The sequence below is a fragment of the Dermacentor albipictus genome, chromosome 2, assembly GCF_038994185.2.
Source record: "Dermacentor albipictus isolate Rhodes 1998 colony chromosome 2, USDA_Dalb.pri_finalv2, whole genome shotgun sequence".
NCBI lineage: Eukaryota > Metazoa > Arthropoda > Arachnida > Ixodida > Ixodidae > Dermacentor > Dermacentor albipictus.
Window position 1 is genome coordinate 84,136,961 of NC_091822.1, and position 25,583 is coordinate 84,162,543.

General features: G+C 46.0%; 1 protein-coding gene across 4 annotated transcripts in view; it reads left to right on the forward strand.

Annotated features, from left to right (window-relative positions):
* The window catches only part of LOC139055981 (uncharacterized), a 111,470-nt gene that overhangs the window by 73,817 nt on the left and 12,070 nt on the right, over positions 1-25,583 (forward strand). For 3 of the 4 annotated variants that reach the window (XM_070533704.1, XM_070533705.1, XM_070533706.1), the window contains 2 exons: positions 14,998-15,153; positions 24,844-24,947. In XM_070533704.1, the coding sequence (XP_070389805.1) occupies positions 14,998-15,153; positions 24,844-24,947 (260 nt within the window). The remainder of the gene's footprint in view (positions 1-14,997; positions 15,154-24,843; positions 24,948-25,583) is intronic. The other variant, XM_070533707.1, reaches the window with a different exon arrangement.

The following is a 25,583-nucleotide window of genomic DNA, read 5'->3' on the forward strand; positions in this document are numbered from 1 at the left end:
CTCTCCCCTGACGACGCTTCGCCGTGCTCCCGGTTTAGATAACTATCTATCTCTCTGCCCGTGCCGATCACGACGTTTGGCTGGCGCAGATCGTTTCCCCTCCGAGACACCGAGTTCTTTGGTTCGTTCCGTTCGCTCAGGCGCACGTTTCGTTGCCACGCCGAACGCTGCGTTGCTCGACGCTCACCGCGTCATAGGTGGGCGCTAAGTCCGATGCGGGGCGCATCGTAAGTGATCGCTGTGCCGTAGCGCATTCTCTTATACCCCTTGGCGGGTCGACGGGAACGCTGTCGCGTCCCACTCTTGAAGGCGAAGCTTAAGCGTCCTCCAATTTTTCTTTTGTTCTTTTATTCCTTTTTTTTGGCACCGAAGTCGTTAAGAGTAAGCTTTAACTCGGGCCCAACTCCGACGCGGCCTATTCAAGTAGATGTAAAACGCCGAAATGCTTTTCTGAGATAACCCCTGGGCCGATTTTAATAAAATTTGCTGGATTCGGGAGAGAAAGGTAAATTCTAATGACTATTGGAAGCGGAATTTCCATTTAAGGCTTGAATTCTGGTAAAATATTTTCAAAAATTCGAAAGTGCGAAAAATACAGAAGCACAAAATTTAAAAATTAATATCTCCGCATCAAGAACTGATATCGCAGTTCTGTAAACAGCATCCTTTAGACAATTCAAAGGGGACAAATCAAATATGCCGATCTATATCTTACGTGAACTCGTTACGTTGTGAACAATGGTTGTGGAAAAGCTGTATTTCCACATTACTAAACTTTTTTAGATTCATGCGTAATATATCAATTTTGTCCGCTTTAGATGTGCTGTTAGATGCACTGTACAGAATTGTGATATCGGTTTTCATTGCCGAAAGACAGAGTTGTAAACTGATGGTTTCGTCTTCTGAAAATTTGCGATTTTTGCCAATTTTGATTAAAAAATGTTGAATTTGAAGTTGAAGTTGAGGTTTATTTTCCTTCAAAGATGAAAGAGGTCACAGTTCCCCAAAACAGTCGATACAGCAGTGAGCAAGACAGAAATAAATATTAACATAGTGTGATAGTGAACAAAACACATTGCATCAAATACATTGCATCATAGTATGGTAGTGAACGAAATACATTTCATCAAACGACAGTATTACCATGAAAAATATTACTTTAGATACAAAGACAGTGACCATAAATCAAAAGGCAGTGTATAAACATGGCATAAGGTCGCTAAAGAAAACGCGCACATAAACAATTTGATACGAAAACAAGAGATGCTTCGCTAAGTAAAAAACTGAAATTATATTGAGTCAGTGCTGATTACTAACTTTCTTATGTCTTTTTTAAATTTGTTCTTAGGGAGATCAAAGATGACACTTAAGCATGGCTTATAGCGAACAACTGGAATCTGGTAATCAAGCTTTTGCTTGCCGTAATTTGTCCTCGTTTTAGGTACCAAGTTTCTGTGTTGCCAAAGGGGGTATTTAGAAGGAGGGCGGTTTGGAGCAATGGAATACAAACAATTACGATGGATGTACTGTAACAGGCGATATATGTAAGCATGGTTGGCTTTAAGTAAATTATGCCTATGCTAGAGTGGTAATGTTGGTAGGTTTTCGGGCCTACCATGGCCTACCCTCAATAGCCCGCAATGCCTTCTTTTGCAAAAGCAATAACTTCTGAAAATTAGGTGTTGTTGGAGTGCCCCAGACCAGTGCACAATAGGACAATTTGGAAAAACAGAGTGCATAGTATATGGACACTTTTAGGAAAACGGGCAAGAGATCGCTGATCCGGTAAAGACAACCTACAGTTTTACTAAGGTCCGTAAGTTTTCAAATATGTGTGTTCCACGATAAATGTTCGTTAAACCAGACACCAAGAAATTTCTGAGTCGTTACCTGTTGCAGTTTTGTGTTAGCGTACAATAGATTAAGTGTGTAATGAACAGAAGCATTAATAGGTCTGAAAATTATGTACCTTGTTTTTCACAAGTTTCAACCAAACTTATTCACCTGCATCCAAGCGTATAATTAATGATGACCTAAATCAAAAATTCTAAACCAACAGTCACTAGATTTTAAGCTTTTCTTTAATGTGCAACAAACCTTGTAAAATTTGATGCAGTGGTTGTGGAGAAAAGCGAATTCTCCTTTTACATGTATTTAGATAGGACCACCAGAGCTAAAGGTTCCTCTTAAGGGCTATTTTCCCCACTATCGCGTCCACGTGTAGAGCAAAGTCCTGAAGCTAGCGTAATACCGGCCTGAGCCGCAGCGGAGATGAAGCAAGCGTTCAGCTCTCCCCATACGTGGGCTGATCCCGAATGTAACGCCATGCCAGGCCGACCTGCGGCGGAGGTGAAGCAGGCATTAAGCACTCCCCGTGGGCCGTGCCGATACGTGGGCCGATCCCCAAGACAGTGCAATGCGGGGCTGACATAGGCGGAGGTGCAGTTCGCCATTAGGGGCCTACATAAACAGCTTTGCTGGTCATCTTTCTTCACAGAGTGGGATGCAACTGAGATTTTTTTACTTATCAGACATCAGGTCATCGACGGCGAAACCAGGGACACCAAAGCCATCCTCGGGCTCAACCTAGAAAGTGCCTTCGACAAAGTGACGCACTGTGCCATCTTCGCGCAGGTATCCCATCTAAACCTAGGCGAGAGGTCATACAAATATTTCAAAGACTTCCTCACCGACAGAACGGCGGAGCTCAGAGCCGGCGACCTGAAGATGGACGAGAAGACATTAGGGTGCCAGGGCACTACTCAAGGCTCCGTCATCTCACCCATGCTATTTAACCTTGTTATGATTCAAGTTGCCAAAATACTATGCCAGCTTGAAGGACTGAAGCACACGATGTACGCGGACGACATTACGTTGTGGGGGGAGGGGGGCAGTGATGCCCACATAAAATCCACGCTACAGACGACTGTCGACACGATCGAAGAAAGCCTGGAAGGTATGGGACTGCGTTGCTCCCCAAGTAAGTCGGAGCTCCTGCTTTACCAACCGATCAAAACGCACAGAATCAAGAAGCAAAGGAAACACGAAAAGATCGAGATCCGCACCAGCGATGGGAACACAATACCGACGGTCAGCAAGATCCGAGTCCTAGGCATGACGATCGAAGCGCTCGGCAGGAAAGGAGACACCGTCACCCGCATCATGGGTAAGGTGGCCAACGCCCCCAGACTGCTCAAGCGCGTTACCACCAAGAAGACAGTCATGAAGGAGGAAAACTTCGTCAGACTTATGCACTCCTTCGTACTCTGCCACATAGTGTACGTGGCAGCCTTCCACAAGTTGGTGAAAAGCGAAAAGAACAAGCTAGACATCCTAATACAGAGGGCTTAGAAGACACTCCTCGCTCTACCCGAAACTGCCAACACGATACGTTTCCTCCAGCTGGGCATGCACAACACGCTCGACGAGATCGCCGAAGCGCAAAGAGCCGCACAGTTGGAAAGACTGTCATCAACAAAGGTCGGCAGAAAGATCCTGTGCAGTCTAGGCATCGGTTATCATGAGCAGCAGGGACCGAAATGCCCCGTTCCGACCACGTACGACGGAATGTGCGGATTGAGCCCTAGCCGAGGAACATGCACCCGGAATTCAACGAATGCAGAAGACGCGCTAGAGCCAACGCACTGACGGGCCTGCACGCCAAAGACACAGGCGCCAGATACGTGGATGCAGCCGAATATGCTGGCCGCAATGGCTTTGCGATCGCGGTGGTCGACTCCGGAGGCAACGTGCGGGCGACCGCCAGCACATCGAGGAAGCATGCGGAGGAAGCAGAAGAAATAGACATCGCCCTGGCCTTCGTAGACCGAGAATGGCACGTGATCCTCAGTGACTCCAGACAGGCGGTGAGGAACTACGCCAAAGGAAGAATTGCCCCAACGGCGGCACGCGTCCTGCTCCGACAGGCAGACCGCAACAAGAGGACTCGATTCAAGTGGTTCCCGGGGCGCACGCAGGACAAGCGTCGGAGAAGCATGCCAATCGCAATGAAATGGCACACGCCCGAGCGCGAGGACTAACCGACCACGCCGAAGGCAACGGCTGCCCGCTGTGGTTCAGCGCCACAGACCGGATGACCAGCTTATAACGAACTGGCCAAGGCTCTCGGCTAGCCCGCATACTTCTCCCGCCACCCTGCCAAGGGCTGAGCAGGTCGCAGGCCGTGCTGTTCAGGCAACTACAAAAGAGAACGCTGCCAAGCCCGGCGCTATTGCATAGCATGTACCCAGAATCGCACCCCCATGACAAATGCAGAACGTGCTGCAGGGAGGCGGCCACATTCGAGCACATGCTATGGGATTGCTCCAAACATCCAAGCGAAGCTAACTCAGGACGTATACCGCCGCAGCTTGAGGAAGCAATACGGAGCGACGACCAAGAAAAACAACTCCAGGCTGTCCAGCAGGTCATCGAGGCGCTGGCTAGGCAGGAGCCTGGCGAGCCGGCAACGGCGAGCGGAGATCCTCGCAGAGCCCCCGCCTCGATGACGAAGTAGGCCACGTCCAAAGCGCGCCTTCGCGCCTTCACGCTTTACTGCAGGCTCAATAAACGTTTTCCCATTCCAATCCAATTACTTATCCGCGTTTGTCCTGCCTGCGTCTGCGATGAAAACAAGAAGCAGGTATGCATAGAAAATCTGAGGTGGCGGCGGCAGGTGGTAGCGCAGAAGTTAGCATGCCCAGCCCCTGCACGTACTTATATCTGCATTGACTATCATCGTCGTGATGATAGCGAATAAAGCTCTACTTCTGCGCGCTCTAGCGATTGTGAAATAAGAATGTAGTTAGCGTGCCCAGCCACTGAATGCAAATTGCAGCAGTTCCGACTGGTGGAAACCCGCTGGGGCTGATTGTGAAGAAAGCTTCCTTTCTCTGTCCACTCTCGCGATGGTGAAGCTAAAATGAGGAGGAGGCCTGATGGACACAACGTTGATGGTCACCATAACAGAATGGATGGACGACTTGCGGAAAGGACAAAGCACACCAAGTTTTTAGCACTTGTCCTAGAGTAAAGCGCTACAATGCCTAGTATGCCCCCATGGGGATGGTAGACCGAACTGCTTCTCACTGCTAACACTGGACTGATACTAAGAAAATACTCCGTTCGCAGACACCACGCTACACAGAAATTAGCAAAACAATATGAGTTTATAAACTGATCGTGTCAATTATCTGGTGTCCTTGCGTCTGTGGAGGGCATAAAGGTCCTGTCGATGAAATGGTAGTATCTTTGTTTTTGCTGCAGTTGCACACAAACAAAATTCGTCGAAGTGATCGGACAGCGATCTACCAGCGGAGAAGACCAACCCGCAAATTAAAAATAATTGCTGGTTTCAGATCTTCCAATGTACTTTGCGCTTAGCTACTATCTGTATTATTCTTTTCTTTTTGTGCTCTTATGAAGAGGAAAACTCCACATTACTACAATATCAACAACAGTACACAGTACTGGGGCAACAGTAGTAGTACTATAACATTACACAGTAGTATTGGGGCAACACGTTTGAGCAAAATGATTAGGTTTTCAGTCAAAGCACTGTGACAGGCGGGAAGAAATCGTTGTCATGCCCGGTCGAAACAATACCGTCTGAAATCTTATTTACTTATACATATTTTTTTGAAAAATCACTATAACCCTTTATGCGTTTTCTTCATATAAATTATATACTAGCTTGCCTCGTCAATCTCAAAAATGTATTCTCTTTGCGGGAGAAGGCTTTCGTGAAAAACAACGCAACATAACAGTAAAACATCCAGCAAGGTTCCTATCCAGATGATTGACGAAATTGTGCACTGAGAACGTATCGACTAGCGTACAATTGAAAGTTGTATTATGATCGTTGTAAGCTTGTGTTACGTCTAGCTCGAGCGAGTAGTGTTAGCGATGACATTGGTGTGAAAATGGTCAGCTCGGTCTGCGATTTGTTCTTGTGGATCTCCACATTGAACCTCGCAGTCGTCACGATGAGAGCACTCCTGTGCCGTTATTAGCTCAGCGGGCTGGGAAGGCTTGAGTGGTAGCTCACCTTGAGGGGTATCGGGTAACAATTATTAATATACGTACTTTGCGATGATGATAAATATGCAGAAACACCACTCGTGTTGTCTAACTATTCGTAAACAGGCCCCTAAATTTGAATTGGCTTACCCCAAACATTAAGTAGGCCCACCCCTAAATTTCAACTTGGCACACACTCAAATTTAAATTGGCCCACCCTCAATTTTAAAGTCGGCCACGCCCGATTTTCTTTTCGCCCAGCCTTAAAGTTCAAGTTCGCCCAATCCCAAATTTCAATTGGGCCACCCCTAATTCTTAAGTTGGTCCACGCACGAATTTCCGTATATCGTCCTCCAAATTTCGTGTCGAGGCATCCCAAAATTTAGGTTATCCCACCCCCATATCAGCTCCAAACTTAGACTGGCCAACCCTTCTATCACCTCAAATTTAGGATGGCCCACCGCAAATCACTCCCACATTAAAGTTAGCCTAACCCCATATCACCCCCGATTCAGCTTCGCCCAGCCCCATATCATCCTCATGGTTAGGATAGCCCACCCACATATCCCCCCTAATGTAGGTTCTCCCACCCTCGCATCATCTCCAAATCCAGGCTGGCCCACCCCCCATATTCCCCAAAACTTAGGCTTATCCGCCCCTATATGACCTCAAATTTAGGTTGGGCCACCCCCATATCAGCCTAAAATTCAGCTTAGCTCATTACCATTTCACTCCAAATTTAGGTTGGGCCACTCCCATATTGCTACCAAATTCAACTTGGCCCATCTCTGTATCACGCCCAAATTTATGCTGATGCCACTTCTAATTTTAAGTTGGCCACCCGAACCCTTTTAATAAAGACCTATGTATTCATGTGGGAAATGTGTTAAGTTTTTTGGCGTTACAGACACGATTTTGCACGACTTTGCTACCAAATTGCTGGGATACTCACCAAAGAATGCTGCGCATTAAAAGCACCTGCACCGAATGAGTAACGCCATATGTTGATCCTAAATACTGACGGCTAGCCAAGCTAGCTTCTCTGTAGAGTGACCGGGGCAGGCACAGCACGGGACATTTATTCAAATGGTTTTTTTACGGCCGCACCTATGGATTCACATCACTTGGCGGTAGGGAACACATTAACAGCAGCTGTTAATCCACACGCTGCACATCTTTTCCTAGTTGGTGCATTTCTTATTTGGATGAATCTTTAGAAATAATTGACGTTTGGGCAAGGACTCAGCTTAGCAGACCCTTTGTTCCGCACGAATGTTGCATAAGAATGGCACTGGCCACCGGGTGGCATTGTGGCTTGGGTGGACCTGATTCGCTCGGAGTATGTGCCATTAAGGACAGGCGAAAGTCGAAGAAAACGGACCTTCCAAAGGAACGCAATAAGAATAGGCATTTTGTTCTCCCAGGTTCCACGCTACAAAGCACGAACGTTTTTTTTTCATAACACGAAGCTATGCGCAAGCTTCTAGTTATGATGTCCAACTAATAAAATCTTCATAAATGCAATGACTTATAAAATGAATACGACACTGCTATGTTCTAGCAAAAAAAAATTGAAACATAATATTTCAAGAGAACCACTGGAAAACCAGAACCGAAAGGAAATCATGAGTTTTGTGTTCCTGCCACCTGGTGGCAGACTATAAAACTAAGTCCTATGCGGCTTTAAAAAAAATTGTGCCGCTGAAAAACCAGAACCGAAAGCAAATGTTGGGTTTTGTGTTTCTGCCATCTAGTGAAAAACTACAAAACTAGGTCCTATGCGGCTTAAAAGAAAAGTACGAAGCGGGAATCGAACCGCGGCCACTGCGACGCGGGTCTAAAGTTGCGCGCGATTCTACCACTCGACCACAGCTTCCTTTCTTTTTTTTCGTTATTGCCGGTCATTGGCCCAGATAAAAAATACACATTCACAAATAATCAAAAGACACACTCACAATATGTTAAAAACGACCGCAGAACTTGTCTCCTCCAGCCTGCAAATTGTGCAGTGAGTGCCCCAAGGAACAAAGAACCCTCTTTCAGCCAGCCACGGTTTGACAGCCAGCGTTCCAGTGTGCAATTTAAAAAGAACGTCTTAGTGCCGGACGGTACTAGCATCGCCTTAACGCGCTTTAGAACATTGTGCCCATGGCTTGCTCTGTAGAGAGGCCGATATAAAGGCACAGGAAGAACAACATCACACAGGTCCTTGTGCAGTTTTTTCCGGTTGACTTCACTCAAATATTGAAGAAAAAAGTGCGCTGACAGAAACCTGCATGAAACCACAGCTTCACGGAGAAAACCATAAACACCCCCTGGCAAACTGCCCATTGAGACAACCATATCGGGCAAGTGTTTGCCCAGGCGAAGTTGGCAAACAGTGTATAAGAACGGGTTTTTTGCGTCCCTGAAGAAAAAAAAGCCATTTACTACCTGTCTCAAAAACAAATGTAACAATCGAAGTCCTCCATTTCGAACTCGAAGAAACAAATTGGTGCGACTTGATCTCTCTCAAGACGATGCCCACACGAACACTGCGAATACCCGGTGAATTTTTTGGATGTTTACCCTTGAGCAATGCAAGACTTCGAGGATGTATCAAAGTTTGCTCACTAAAAATATGTTGCAAGTTGTGGCTCTAGACAACATGGACCTATTCCAGCTATTCCATTTGTTTACTGTGTCCCGAAGCTTATCCACTTCACTCCTCCAGTACGACTCACTGTCTTTGAAGCACTGAAGGGGAACACCCAAGTATTTCACCGGAGTCGTAACGAAACTCATGTTGGCAAAAGTGTCTGGGGTCGCCCACCAATCCCCGTGCCACAATCCCAGGTACTTACCCCAGTTTACCGCGCTGCCGCTCACAGCACAAAAACTTTTAACACATTTGACAGCCTGTGTTATACTGTCCAAATCAGTGCAAAATACAGCAATATCGTCTGCATAATCCAACAGGCGGACTTCAACCTCGTGCAGTTTAAACCCGCCGACACAGTCATTCTCCATGACACTCAAACAAAACGACTCTATATACAAGCAAAACAACAGCGGCGAGAGAGGGCAGGCCTGCCGCACCGAAAACTTAACTTGGATTCGCGCTCCCAACATCTTGTTGACAATAAGCCGCGTCGAGCCCCTCTCCCTCTCTTATTATTCCCCTCTCTTATTATTATTATTAACCCCCTCTCTTATTATTCTACCCAAATTCACATATTCTAGAATGCACGAAAGAATGTCATGAGGCACCCGGTCGAACGCTTTCTCGAGATCTATTTGGAGCATTGCCACTCGTGCACCCATTACATCGCAACATTCGAGGATACTGCGTGCTACGTGTATATTTGAGAAGATAGTGCGGCCTTTAATGCCACACGTTTTATGCGGCCCCACAAGCTTCGCAATGCCAGTCTGCAATCTCCTTGCTAAGATTTTCATCGTTATCTTATAGTCTCCATTGGTGAGACAAATTAGGCGGTAAGAAGCTACTCTTCGCAATGCAACGGGATCTTCTGACTTGGGTATAAGAATAGTGTGGGAAGATGAGAACGACGGGGGTAATACTTTGAGCTGGAAGGCTTCGTTGTATACATCCCCTAAGGCTGGTGAGATCGCACTTTTGAAATATTTATAAAAAGCTGAGGTTAGACCATCAGGGCCAGGGGACTTCCCCGGATGCATACTTTCAACAGCAACTTTCACTTCCTCTTCCGAAATTGGCTCCTCCAATATTTCTTTCGTACTTTCATCTAGCCTTGGCATCAACGACAAGAAGCCCTTTTTAAAACGATCAACGTCGACTGCGCAGCTTCCGAGGCTTCGCTCAGTGGTACGCTTATCTTTTTATAGATACCAGGTGAATTTTCACGACAGTGTTACAAAATATGCTTTTGGGAACAGTGTTATGCCATGTGTGGAGAGTCGGGATAGACATCAATCGGAAGCTGAGTCTCCGGACTACATACACTGCACTGGGTATTACGATAGACGCCGTAGTTTAATAACAGGCAGAGTTCTCGCCTCGAAAATCGAGCAAAAATTTTCGGCATTTTCATAGGCTTCCATTGCTAAATCTTTAACCGCTGTAGGAACAAAATTCTTACTTGCCATAGAGGGATCACTGCACTTGGCCCGTGTGGATTGTCTTCCGGAACACGTCTGTCACCTGCCCTTTTTGATAATCAACCTGCAGCTTTTCTTATTCGCGAAAAACCCGCTCGTTCCATTGAAAACGCGCTAGCTTCATGCCGGGGCCGCTTGGGGCGCTAGTTGGTACGTGTCCATAAAACCCCTCAATCTCCCAAAGTAGCGCCATTCACTTCCCTTCTCCTCCGCTCGGCGCGGCCTCGACGGTGGCGCCGCCGGTGGTGGGCCTGCCGCAGCAGACGACGGCTAACACGCTACGGGAGGAAATCTGCGGAAAAGTTCGTTCGAGTCCTGCGGAGCAGTTTTTTCAATCTAGATCTTGCTTTGTCAGTCGGTAACTGGCCTTAAGAATGTCGTGTCGGATTTGCGGAAGAAATATACAAAAGCACCATTATTCAAGGCGTATTTAAGGCGTAAAGCGCGCGCACGTTGAAATTTCGTGTTGCTGAAACACGACACAAGCACGCGGTGTGCTCAGACACGCGAGTAATTACCAGAGTTTCAGGTTTTGACAGCGTGAAAGTATGTGCACGTGGTTTCGTAGGTTAATTTACTCACCTGCAGGATGCTTTTGTTCGGCCGGCGCGTGAGAGATTCCGACTGTCTGCGGTCAGCAATGCCTGGCAGCAGGGCCGTTTCTGTTCCGCGCCTTTTACAGATGTACGTAGCTCATGCACAGGTTGTGGTGGCCATGAGCAACGTTTTCACACATAGGCGGTATAGATAATTTGAACAACGCACCAGCATATGAAATCGTTATTTATTTATTACAGTGCAAATGGTTAGAATTTGATAGAAAAAAAAGAAGGAACTTGATGGGACAACTGGAAAGAGGTTCAGAAAATAATTATCCCCCGCCCCTCATTGGCACCAGCAACACTTTTGTTGAAGTGCTAATTTTATCTCTGTTTACTACGTGCGTTTGTATTCTTTTGCGTTGTATGTTTTCACAAGGAAGCAGTGTTGCGTTAACTGGAACAGTCAAGGCACACAAGACAGAAAAAAAGTTGATTCTTGGGTTTTACATCCCAACACTACGATCTCATAAGGCACGCCATAATGGGGGCTGCGGATTAATTTTTTTCCAGCTGGGGTTCTTTAACGCGCCCCCAATGCACTGGACACGGGCCCGTTTTGACACGGGCGTCAAAAGAAGAGGTTGGAGGAGCCGTGGCACTTACTTCACAAAGCCGCGCGTTCTTTGCCACTTGCTCGAAGTCAGCCCGCCCGATCTTGTAAATCCACACTTTTGCGCCCGGCGGATGGTAAAGCAAACAGCTTTTTGCCGTCACTGGGTCTGTTGTGGTAACCGTAGGCGCAGCAGCACGTCATCGCAATTAAGCACTCGGCCCTAACGCATTGTATAAAACTACCGCGCTCTTTCAAACCGCCTGCCGTACTGTCGTCGCGCAGGCCCAAGAATGTGGGTCGCAGCACGCTGGAAAGAAAAGATATACAAAAGCGCGGCGCCTGCTCTGCGCCGGAAAGAAAAAAATATACAAAAGCGCGGGGCCTGCTTTCACGTGACACAGATTGGCCAATGGGGGAGCGGAGGAGGCTGGGGCGACAGGAGAAGTGGAGGAGGAAGCGCCTGGGTGAGCGGGGTGGCGGAAAGATCTAAGAATGGCGCTACTTTTGGAAAATTGAGGGGCTTTACATGTCCACTAAAGCTGGATATGAAATTCTTAACACGGCCTCTACATTAGGTGCAACATTCTCTAAAGACGTAAGCTGGAGCAATCATGTAGAACAAATCAGTAAGGAGGTGTCTTCTACTGTGGGAACAATAACAGGTTTGAAATGTTTTTTTCCTATTAAAAGTAAAATATTACTTTACGATGCGCTAGTGTTCAGTTTTACAATACGTCAACCTCGTTTGGCGCACCACAAGCAAGGCAAACCGCACGAAATTGCATTTGCTCCAGAAAAGAGCAGTGCGATACATTGCTAATGTTCCTTGCACATTTTTTACGAAAAATTTGTTGGTAAAGTTGAAAATTTTACCTGTATTCTTTCTATACTATTATTTTTTAATTTTGTGGTACAAGCCATATTTGAGGTCTAATGAATCTATTATGTTTTCTTTAGGAGAGCTGTACGTAAACCGTAGCATCCGTGATACTAGGCATAAAGAAAAATGACATGTCCATAGACCTCGAACCAAATACGATAAGCAATCATTAACATACGCTATGCCCATTCTACCTAATAAACCCCAGACGAAGAATTCGATCTCTTGTGTAATCCGAACCATGCAACAAAGCAGTTTTTTTTTAAAGGGAAGCTGAAACGGTTTTCAATTTCCATGAATTGCTGGGATTGGAAAGAAGAGACCTAATAATTTACGGTTCCGAAATTTTTTTCTTCGTTTTTTTAATATAAGGGCGGAAATCGCTTTCTAAATCACCGCCGTGGACACGCCCCCATCGCTTCCCGGAGCACCGGGTGAGGTGGTTGCCAGAGGAGAGAACCGGCGAGAGTGACGTCACTGGCGGGGACCGAGCTGCCGGACCGGCGTGCTGGCATGCGCTGGCATGCCTCTTTCCGTCCTGCGCTTTACTGAACGACGCTACGAGAGATTTGCCGCCGCCGCCGCTCACGTTTATTTTGCGATTTTCGTAAACTATTCTTTCCTTCTGTGCTGCGTGAGTGCCTACAGCCAAGGGCGCCCAACATGCCCTCGTTCTTTGCAGCATTCGGCTGCGCGAACACACGCGGGCGAGAAGATGTGGTGTTTCACAGGTTCCCGAAGGACAAGAAGCTTGCAGCGCAGTGCGGTGAGGAGAGATAAGTTCGTGCCGACGAAGTCAACTGTGCTGTGCTCGGACCATTTCCTCGATAGCCGGATAGCGTTACGACAAATGCGGAAACGCGTTGTTGCTAGCGTTGCTATACTCCGTTTCATACATCAGGTGCAACGCTGTGGAGGCTTGAGATACTTCTTGCAGTGGCTGCGTTCGCACTTAGAAAAAGTTCGGTGTTTCTTGACCCGATTTTTGAGAAAACGTTTCATATATAAGCTCAGTTCTGAATGAAAAAAAAAAGAATTTACCCTTAGAAACAATCCGTGTACTTATACGGCTGCTAACACGTTCTTTTAAATCAATTTTCTTTTCGGCATTCTTTAATTGCAGCCCGTCGCGGCAGCTTCACGTGCATGCTCGCGCGAGCAAATGCCGCTGGCACGCTGCGAACCATAGACGGAAACGCGCGCAGTAATAAATTTTAGTAACCGGACTTCGTGCGTAGCTTCCACAGCGTTGCACCTGAGGTATGAAATGGAGTATAGGCTTGCCTAGTGACATTCGACGTACGGTTGCAGTTATCATGTTTACCACACGGCGGTGCTAAAACTGCCTAATATCTTTATGTCAACACTAGCATGGAGCGCGCATACCGATTCTTGATCCAGCCACAATCGCAAAGTCGTCGTACCATATTCTGAATACTGCACCTATAATCCCCCTAACCATCTCGATCTGGATGTGTATGATAAGCAACTTCCATGACTGTACCTCGCAGCACTGCATGTGTGCGCTTTGAAACGCGGCACTTATGTTCGCGATCGTGTATCAACGCTCAGAAAACCACGGGACTTTAGACAAGCAGTGGCAAGGGGCTTGACATCGCGGAATTGTACCCGTGTTTACAATCTAATGAGAAGTTAGTGCTTCGGCATTCTTCCAGCAGCAAGTTCCCAGTGACACTTTAGCGCATTTTTTCTCCCGTCATTGGAACGTGCAGCTACATGAAAAAAAAGCATACGTAACAGCTAAGATTTCCAACGCGCGAGAAGGTGCACACATCGCTCTTGCTTTTGGCACACTCAACATCGTCGTTGCCGCCGTTGCCGCCATCATTTTCCGTATCGGCTGTCGGTTCGAACATGTACGGCGAAAATACAAGCTGTCCGAGAAAGCGAGAACGTTCCATAATTCTTACAACTCAGCTATGAAGCCAGAACAGAACAGCGTGCTACGCTCTGAAACGGCGGCGCCGACCGGCGACTGCCGCCATTGACGTCACAGCGGCTCCGACCAATCACGGGCAACAGCGGCGTTCGCGCGATACCCTGAGGCACTGGTGGGCGTTTTCATAATAAAACAGCCGCTTGCGCTTGTTTCCGCCCTTTTTGAACGAGATATTCGTGTTCAGGGGACTCAAAACTGTAGAATGCCGCAGAGAACTCATTTTTTTCGAAAAGTGTTTTAGCTTCCCTTTAAGTTACACCAGATATGAAACTAGTGTTGTCTATAATCTTTGTGTCGCTTACAATGCAGTCACACATGCGCGCTAGCGTGGAACCTCTATATATATGTGTATTGATCTATGTGCATATGCTTGTGTATATGTGCACAATGTGTGTGTATATATATATATATATATATATATATATATATATATATATATATATATATATATATGTTTGTAATGCAAATATGTATGTATACGGGTATTCCTGTGCATGAAAGTAAATTTTGTTCCAAGCATTATTTTCTTTGCAAGTGGCGCATGTTTATGATGTTCTGCACTGTTCTGCTACCAACACTATAAGGGGGAAGGACGCTCGTCAATCTGTACCCTACAGCTTTTATTCCTGTCCTCTTTTTCTAGGTAACAAAGAAAAACGATTGATTCATAGATAGATTGATTGATTGATTGATTGATTGATTGATTGATTGATTGATTGATTGATTGATTGATTGGTTGATTGATTGCGGCGGGATGAGGTAGGTGAGGGTTGGGCTTGTGCCTGATGTACGCCTACCCCCCTCCTCTCTCCCTCCCCTTGGCTAGGCCCCTATTACAACGCAAGTTCTGCATTTAATGCAGATGACGAATTTCGGTGCGCAACACTATGGTGCCCTGCAGTCAAACAAGTTTCGCTGAACAAGTACCTGTGCCGTTCAGGCTTAGATCCAGAATTAGCGACAACGAACACGGCTACGACAGAAGTGACAGAAGAACCAGAAGAACCAACCACACGCCGTAAGCATTGTTTCAAACAAATCTTCAGAGGCATTAGTGGCGTATCGTCAGGGGAAAACATTTTGCGTACGAATAACCAAAGCATTGTTGTTAAGAAGTGATATTAAAGACCTGACGATTTTACCATGTGCTTAGAACTCTATTCTTAACTCTTAGAACTAATATTCGCTTATCGTGTTGCGGCCAAATCGCAAACCGACGCAAGAGAAACGTTTTAGGTATATTTGCTGAGATAGTGTAATAAGCACTTGAAACACATTTGCCGTAGGTAGTCATATTTTCATGGATAGAAAATTTCATCATTAGTAATGTTGTCAAATGAGCGGTTTCATAACCTTCCAAACTTTAATTACCAGCCGCGTACAAATGCACGCTTTGCAGAGTGTGAGAGTTACGGCTGGTAAGTGGCCATACATTTAAACATACTTCCTCTATAGACATGATAACGGCATGAGTAACCAAATTTGCTGAAGAAATCTGCACGGCTTTCATTTCGTGGTGAAGAAATCTCTGAATTCTTGTGGCCTTCCGTTGAGTCTGTGTACAAAGGTATCTATCATGGAATCCGAAAACAACGTTATCCGAGAGAAAGCTCCGAAGTTGAAAAAAAATTGGAGGTTGTTTAAGCTTCGCCTTCAAGAGTGGAACGCGATAGCCTTATCGCACCCCATTCGCACCGCCCACTCAAACGATCTACGCGAGCCAAACGTCGCGATCGGCATGGACAACCGGGCCGCTACGCGCCATGAAGGCGGACGCTATCATGAAGTGAGTGGCGCCCACGTGTCGGAGCAGCGCCGTGCATTGCGAGGAGGGGGTCTTCTGCGTTTGCCGTAAAATGTATCTGCATGGGCGCAGAGCGTAGAGAAAATGTAGCGGAAACGTACTTCGCTACTCCTGTAACTGCGACTTCTGTAATTTAATGCTCATAATTACCGATATACAACCCAGTATAACTTTCTACGGCACGTTTCTAAGGCAACACCGCATTCACTAGAGGCGCTTTTGTCCCACTTTGAACCATCGAACTCGTAGCTGAGTGGTAGCCTCTCCGTCTCACACTCCGGAGACCCTGGCTCGATTCCCACGCAGCCCATCTTGCAAGTTGTTTTTTTTATTTATGAAGTGCCCTCCGGGGCTCATTGCTCACGGCCAATGCCACCGACACTGACGCCGGCGACACCGGCTTTTCTGTGACACGAGCTTCTTAACGCTGTCATGTTAAATGTCGGAGTTCCTCCCGAAAGGTGAACCATCAATTGCTATAGCAAATTAGTGGACAGCTATACGAAGTAATGGTAGCAGTTTTATCGACCGTATAAATATATAAACGTAGGCACATTAATTAAACAACCATGTTATCACGCGCGCACAAGCAAACATGATCAGATCTAACTCGATGAGCCCACAAACTCCCTGTCAAAATGCTGGCGTGAGGAAACGCGGCGGCAGCAGCCAGCGAAGTCACATTCGCGCTGCCTATTGCCTCAGCGAAAAGTGGTCGCCGAGAACACACAGCACGCACATAGCAGCGAGTCCTCGACGCACCTAAGACTCTGTCCCTAACGCAGATCGCTATGAAGATAAGACCGGGCGACCGCATACATGCGCAATTGCAGGCGGAGTAGAACGCCGACCCTCCCCCTCCCCAACCCTCGGTGCCTCCTAACGTCAAGTGCCTCGCACACAGCAAGAGACTACGCGCTTCCAGGCCGATGTTGTCGCTTTCACGTGGACGACATTCAGTCGCGACCCTCGGCTCCATTACCAGCCTTGACTCGCACATACAGCATAGGGCGCGTGGCGACGGTGTTGTCGCCCTTGGACTTCATACGGAGCCTCACAGCCATGGCGACGCCGACGGTGGAATTGCGCTTAGAGTGTCCATGTATTGCTGTTGCAATAAAAGAACAGTCGTCCTCATATAGATATCGAACTCGAGACCTCCGCTTTACTGGGTGGTGTACCATTTGAGCTAACCAGGAGGCTAAGAGATTGCAGTTATGGGTAAAAATAAATTGACAGCTTCCAACGCAGGTCAATAGTATGAAAAAATAACTTCTGGAGCAATTCGCAAGGTCGAGGAGGTTTTTCATCACAGGAATGTATGTTATCCACCATAGATAAAAAAGAAACTACCCAAAATGGTTTCATTATAAAAAAAATGTATCGGCTTCTCCCAATAGCGGTTTCGCTTTCTACATTACTGGCTTGTGACGCAAGAAGTGATTCGAGACGTCTGTACTTAACCGAGGAGCTATAATAAGTATCCTGCTTTCAGACACAAATACAGAAATTCTAAGCCGCAAAATTGGAGCGACCCCCCTTGAGTAACCAAAAGAAACCGTCCAACGCTTACATTTTTACACGCCAGGTAGCTCGCGGCAGTATTTGTACCGCTTGCGGAGGCGCATTCAGAGGGCTTGGGGTATTTATGCCATTGAGACTACGGGGTTTCACTTGAACAGGAAACTGCGGTATGCGTTTGGAGCTCGGATACAGGTGTCTCAATCCAAGCTTGTTTGTTCGCCATCTTGAAATACTGGTCCAGCGCCAGCAAAGCGTGTACACACAAGACAACATAAACTCAGAGAAGAGAACGTAAACTTAGCGGAGTGTGCATGTGTTAATGTTCACTTCTTTGTCACTGTCTCGCTTCTGTTGCACCAGTATTCCAATCTGCTCCTACGTCAGACATCTGGCGATTTCACAGGGTGCTTGGTTAGCCGCAGGTGTGTACAGTGCCTAGATCCGGTCGTTCTACCGAACCTCATTTGTGGCTGTGGTCGCGCCCCTGGTCGCACCAATGCGATACGTCTCGTTGCTTTGTTACACATATTTTTTGTTCGTGTTAGAAGCTCTCATTTTTTTCTTGTCCTCAAGAAGCAGCAAATAGCTATGGAAGTTTGGTGTCCAAAAAGACAAACGCTTGAGTATGCTCGTTCATAGAAAATAAATATGCGAAATAAAAAATAAGAACATGAAAGTATTTGTATGGATAGTTTCACTGAGGCTATAATTTAACTGCACATACTATGATGAATCGCTTTCGCTCTCCCTCGCCTGGCTCATATGCTCAAAATCTTGTTGCATCGAGAAAGGACGAAGATGTAGACTGTCAGAATTTTGGAGGACGATCCCACCGCTGACATCCAGTTGTCGGAGCTGGAGTCGGCTCGTAGCGAGGAACTTGGAGGGGACAGGACTAGGCGAGCGGGGTTTATTTACAGTATTTACATTTTAAACAAGAGATACATTCGACAGTCTAGCGTGGCTCCCAAATCGAGCACGCAAGACGAGCATACAGCGCACAGCTTACGAGCACGATGACGAGCACACACTAGCAGCGACAAACAGCTGCTTATCAACACTCCGTGTTCCCTAGATCCCTAGGTGAGGGAAACGTTCGACCAGTCAGCGTAGAAAGGCCTCGTGGCCGGCCCACCATTGAGGGAAGGGGGTAGGGGGTTTACACACACACACATTCCGCACAGGTTTCACTGCCCCCTCCGAGGTGAGACCGGCTTCGCAGAACTCGGGGCTTACGTCATAAAAAATTTTAATTATGGGGTTTTACGTGCCAAAACCACTTTCTGATCATCAGACACGCTGTAGTGGTGGCCTCCGGAAATTTCGACCACCTGGGGTTCTTTAGCGTGCACCTAAACCTAAGCACACGGGTGTTTTCGGATTTCTTCTCCACCGAAATGCGGCCGCCGTGGCCGGGATTCAATCCCGCGACCTCGTGCTCAGCAGTCCAACACCCTAGCCACTGAGCAACCACGGCGGGTACATACGTCTTGAAAGGCGCGTTGGTTCTCCTAGCTGACACCCGCAGCGTGGCCGCCGGTTGTCCATTCTCTTGCGTCCTGTAGTCGCCACGATTGTCAGCAGACTGTGACGAATCCTGGGGCCCATGTACCACAAAGCACCCGTTTGTTAGGGCAGCTCCTCTTGCTGGAGAGAGACCATATCGGCGGTGGCGGGTTCAGTAACAATAGCTGGTCCGCCGATCGCGTTTAATCACAACGGTGCCGAGGAGAGGTTGAAGTGGCACCTCGAGGTCCCTACGAAATGAATCACCGCAGCAATTGTGATAGGCTTACATGGTTCTATTCGGGGAAGCTCGGAACACTCGCAGCTGCAGCTGGCTGAGAAAACTTGCATGTTGCCACCTCGGCAGGCCACTCCTGACAAGACGATATACAGCACAAACACTTACTTTCAACTCAGGATTTTGTTAAAAAAAACATTGAAACACATATAGAAACACAAGCAACACCTGGTCAGATAAAAATACGAAGGGTGACAAAGCATATGCGGTAAAAGAAGTTAAACATTTTGACCGAGTTGCATGTCTGGTTGGTTACTCATTTACGACATCCAAGTGGTTTCCACCAAAAATAAGTTTATTTTCTCGATGTTACTTAACCAACTCGGTTCTTTATTCACAGGGGATGCAGACAGAGATGCCGGGGCGCAACTTTTTAATTTTCATGGTCAAGGGGGCAGAGGTTGTTCAATTCTTCTTGGCTACTTGAGGATGGTAGGCCGGGTGCTTTGCGTGATCGTTCTGTGCTTATCGTGAATAGAACCTGACGGCTGGTTTCTTGGTTTAGGCTGTCGTTTTTCTTTGTGGCTCTCGGTTGTAAGAATTTTGGTTTCTTCGAAAGGTCCGTGTCTTCTGAGTTCGGCTAAGGTGGTTTCGCTGTGTGGAAAGCATTCTGTCATCGTTCTTGTGTTGCTTATGTGTGGCAGGAGGGTTGGAGGAGAGGCCGGGGGGTGCTTCATTCCTCATGGCTACATAAGGGTGGTAGGCTGGGCGCGGTCCGAGATGTTTCTTCGTTTTGGCTCTGTTTAAACTGTTAATATAAACTCACGATAGGTTTTCGTTGGAACGGTTTAAGCTTAAACCTTGCCTATTATCCCACCGCTCGACTTTCGTTCAAATGAGTGGACAGGTCCTTTACTGCTTCTCAGGAGCCGAGAACACCGTGTCATTGGCATCATTCCATAAACCGTGTGAGAGCTTGTGAGCGCACGGCACTACAGTAAACCTCTTTCATTTTGTTTAGTTCCCTTTGACTTGCACAAGCTTGATTCTTTACCCTTTTTGTAAGTCTCCCAGATGATCTTCACAGCACTTGAGTGGGATACAGCCTGTCGATCTGTTGCAAGAAACTTGACTGGATGCCGTATGCACGTGATTTTGTTACAGCTCATCTGAGAGCCGAGTACACCATCCCCTTGATTTATAACTTTTCAGTGACTGGAAGAAAAATCAAGCAGTCATTCCTACGTGTTCTTCCTTTCGTGCTCTAACAACACTCTGTTGCTGTACCAACTTGCCCAACATTCGATCATGCGCTCAATTGGCTGCTCCATCAAGAGCTACTCGTGTCGCATTCTCCTTAACCACAGCACAACCAACCTTTTCATTCATTTGTGGACGTTCAACGATGGGCAGCTCTTGCATTAGCGGCACCGAATGGGCCTTGTGGAAGAGGATTCTTTTTTTTCTTTCTTTAGGACAAGTAACAAATGTACAACCTATTACAAGAAATGTGCAGGCTAGTAGGCCGCTTCATAATACAGTGAAGCGGCTTTTACATATTTGAGATATGATGTACCCTAAGCTTTACTTTTGCGCAAACGCTTCAGAGGTTGTTCTATATTTTATTACGGTTTGTTACGGGACATTTCAGTAGCGGTAAATCGTTTCACTGTGATCTGAGGCATATACGCGTAGGAGGGCAGATGGCCTTGTGAAAATCTCGAATTGCCAAGGATAGACATTGCCTGAAACCGTAAATGAAACCGTAAAGCTCCATGGTTTGCGACCTTACTATGTTAAAGGTTAAAAACGAGTTCACTACAAAGAAAAGAGTTCTTGTCCGAACAGTAAAAGAACCATAATATAATTTTATTCCTTGTTTAACTACATTGTTATCTCAGAGGAGATGGGCAGAATTTTTGTCAGAGCATTGTCTTTGGGGCACCGGAAAGCACATGTGGCTGACAATCCATTTTGTCTTCATGATCCAGGCCCGTCCCGCCTTCCAGCTGGCTGGACCAAGTGCCTTCATTGTTACCTGTTCAGTCCACATCTGCGAGCTTCAAATCGGTAGCCACAAACTTACGAACGATTCCCGGGATGCACGGATGACGTCTGCGCAATGACGCTCGGGTTTACGTTTCAGTGCGCTTGGACCATCACCTCTTCGAAGCTGCAACGACATTGGCAACGTCATCGATATCAAAGACCTTAAATAGCAGCTGCCTCCACGACACGGCATTGGGCACGGTGGCATCGGAAATTCCGTGTGGCTGACAAACCCTTTTGTATTCATGATCCAAGCCCTTCCACTCTTCCAGCAGGCTGGACCAAGTGCCTTCACTGCCACCCGTTCAGTCCACATCGGCGAGCTTCAAATCGGTGGCCATGCGCTTACGGACGATTCCTGAGATGCGCAGCAAGGTCTATGCATTGACGCTCGGGTTTTCATTCCGCTGCGCTTGGACCATTACTTCTTCGAAGCTGCACCTATATCGCACCCTCTTCGATATCAACCGCCTTATGCCAGCTACTTCCACGACTTCAGCATTAGGCGTGGTGGCATAGGAAAGAACATGTGGCTGACTAACCCTTTTGTTGTCATGCTCCAGGTGAGCAAACGTTTTGGCAAATCATGCCGTAGTTACAGTCTGATTCTTCTTGTTCTGCCATGCCCATGGCAAATGTGTTCTTTGTTTCGTAATTGCATAGTGTCTTTAAGATGCCTGTTGTTGGCAGGATGATATCTCCAGCATACCAATGAAGGCCTGGGAGGGGATTTAAAGAGCGAACCTGGTCACAGCATGCAGGAACTTCCTGCCGAAAGTAGGAAAACGGCTGTCGACATCAGGGCTATAAGAAACGGAAACAAGAGACAAAAATAGGTGTTTAAGTGAGGTGTTAGGTGTTCGCGTCACACGAGATCCTTTAGGAGAGCTTGAAAGTCGTATGTCAACCGTCGAGGAACGTGCATGCAGCTGTAAAAACCACGAAATCATTTTCGCGTCAGGTTGATGACCTTGAAAATATAAGCAGGCGGTCGAACCTAATTATTTACGGGTTGAACGAACCCGAAGACAAAATACTAGAAAGCCTAGAATAAGAAAGTATCAAACTAATAAATGCGATAAGGTCTTCCCGTTTCGAGTGAATTCACCGCCTTGGTGTGAAAAAGGCTAACAAGACGCGTGCTGGGATATCCAAGTTTTTCGATTACACATAAAAGTCACGATATTCAACAACTGTTTTAGACTGGAGGGTTCCAAAATCTGTCAACGAAGATTGTTCTTTGGCGGTACGCAACATAAGAAAAAACTTTGGGATAGTGTCCAACGTAATCGAAAAGAGAATGAAAAGGTAAGACTCGTCCACGACAAGATCAAAGTAAATGAACACATTCAAGTATACTCCGAACGGAACAGGGTATACTTTCACTTCTGCTTAACACCGACATTAAAAGGTATTCCACGTAGCTTTCTGAAGAGATACGCAGAGTGGATCTCGAAATACCTCTTACTTATTTTTAAAACATCTCTACAATCGGCTGATGATGTACTGAAAGACTGCAAATGACAAAAATTGTTCTAATCAGGTTACCCAGCAAACCCATCAAATTACCGACCAATTTCGCTAACTTGTACATCTTGCAAAATTCTCGAACACATAATAAAACACATCGTAACCATTGCGTACGATATTAATTTGCTTAACAAAAACGAACGTGGTTTCAAAAAGACTGTCCACCGTTAAGCAACTCATACAAACTGTGTATGACCTCTGTCTAACAATTATTAACCGCGGGCAGACGGATATAGTATTTTTACATTGATCAAAGGCCTTCCACTGGGTATCACATGCTAAACTCCTGAGCAAACTACAACACATTCTATATAGCAGCGTAATAAACTAGATAAAAGCTTATCTTCAAGGTTGACAGCGAGTGGTTGAAATCGAACGCCTACAATCGGATAGGCTAGAGGTATCATCCGTCGAACCACATGGGACTGCCTTAGCACCACTTCTCTTTCTACAATACATCAATGACATGGCAGAAAACACGAAATAAATGGTTCACATGTTTGTAGACGATTGCATTATATATAGCGAGATTAGGAGCCATGATGATCAAGGAACACTATATTACGAACCTGCGCAACGAGGATTATTTAGAGAAGACTGTCTTCATGAGAGTAAGCAGACAAAAATACCCACTAAAGTTTTCCTACATAATCAAACAGCCCAAATTCAACATTGTCGATGATTATAACTTCTTGTGAATTGTTCTACCATCTCATATGAAATGGGACAAATATGTCACACATATATTCCAAAGAATTTTCAAGGTTTTCTTCAGTTAAACAATTTTTAAATTTGTCTCAACTGACACTCGCTCGTTCCGTACTAAAATAGGAGACTGCCTGTTGGTTCCCCTATACGAAACAGTGCATACACAGCCTAGAAGTAATACATAAAAAAGTCATGAGATTCATTTGTAATAAGAAAAACTTTAATGATTCTCCCTCAGAACGCCTAAGGAGAGCTTGCCTCCCGACTATTTGATGGCGTCCTTAATTTTACTGGCTAAAGTTTCTATTCCCCTCCTTAAGTGGGGCTGCAGACTGGACAGTCGTACATATGCATCTTTGTCTGAACGGCAGAACTTCAGAACACCCTAAACATTTAACTGAATATAGGTTCCACAATGACAAATTCATGTATCCATTCTTTCCTCAAACAATGAGAGATGTAATTCATTACCAAGTGATATGATAATTTGCTGACATGCTAATTTTCTTCCTATGCTTGAACAATACGTCTATTATTGCGTGTTGTGACGCTAAAGATCACCTAGAGACCGCTTTTTTTAATTGGATTCGATATCCCTTATGTTGCTAATTTTCTGCTTCTCTTTCAGTTAATATATATTTAAGGGTTGGCCTGTGGAGTTCACACCCTCTTACTGTATACTGCTTAAATAGGTCTTGTTAACTGAACTGCAGTATTAACAAGTGCATAAGTTTGTCTCCATAATTTGGTGCAATATTGTGATACCGTTTATGCAATGTGTTCTTCACCTCACTCCTCCCATGATCACCCCCCATAGTGACGCTTTTTCTTCCCCTCTTCCCCTTCCCTTACATAGAGTAGCAGGCCAGATGCTCCGTTTTCCGGCCGACCTCTCTACATTTTCCAATCACTGGACTACTTCTTCTTGGTACAATATATTTTCCCATGCCTGCAATAGCCTCCTATGGAGAGTGGCAGTCTGCATGAAAAAGAAAACAAATAAAAATTAAAGTGAGCTTTTATGGCTACACAGGAGACATCTGTTATTCAGCTGAATGCACTGCGTTCATCGCATTTATGTCGTAGCTTTCGCTCTTCACGAAGCTAAACTATTAAACATACTCATTCAAGATACAAATCCTCATTTATCTAAATTATGCTTCTGTGAAGAAAAACCGAACTTCTCGGAGACGTTATGCGCCACATTTGATTCACGACTGAAAACTGATCAACGAATAAGATTCAAGGGGTAATCCTGCCAAGGTAACTGAAGGAAAATACCCATTTAGTTCTCATTAGCCTACTGTACTGATAAGTTTCTTCATTTTGGTGCTTTTTGTTCTCTGCAGATGCGCCCCCTGGAGAGGAGCAGAAACCAGCAGATGATAATCCTGTCCCGAGTGGACAACCAACGGCACACGAGGAAGAAACAGTCGGACTTCGGGTGCCTTGGGTACGTGATGGTTTGGGAATTTCGTGTTCTGAAGAGAAGTAAAGCGTAGGAAACGGCTTCGGTGACTACTGCGAGGGCACATGGCTGGCTGGCATATGTGGCTATGCACGAATAGTGATTTTTGCGACCGAATCAAATAAGAATTTAATAGCGCCAGGAGTGAATCGAATCCAATGAAATACTGAGCGCTTTCCAAATAGCTTCCTAATTATGAGCAGTCCTGATCACTATTGATGTAAAACCACCGTCTCATCTCAGTATTCTAAATGTTAAAAGCACAGATGGAGCATTACAAGCAAACAAGTAGTTTCTTCGCATGTACAGCCTGTAGAGTATGGCTACCTAAGTGGCATGGCCCGCTCAACTATGCAAGCTCTCATGTTTTGTGTCTACACTGTGGCAGCGGGGGGAGGGGGGGGGGCATGATTCATCATACTGTTGCTCCGATATTATGTTTAATTGGGCACAGTTGGCATGTTACTTTTATTCACATTGACGAATTAGTGACTATTAGATTTGAAGAGCGAATCGAATAGGACATCGTTCGATTCGATATTCTAAAGTTTCGAATATTCGCAAATTCTACTCGGCAGTGAATCCGTGATTGTTCCAGTGAGATTTACAGTTACACATGTA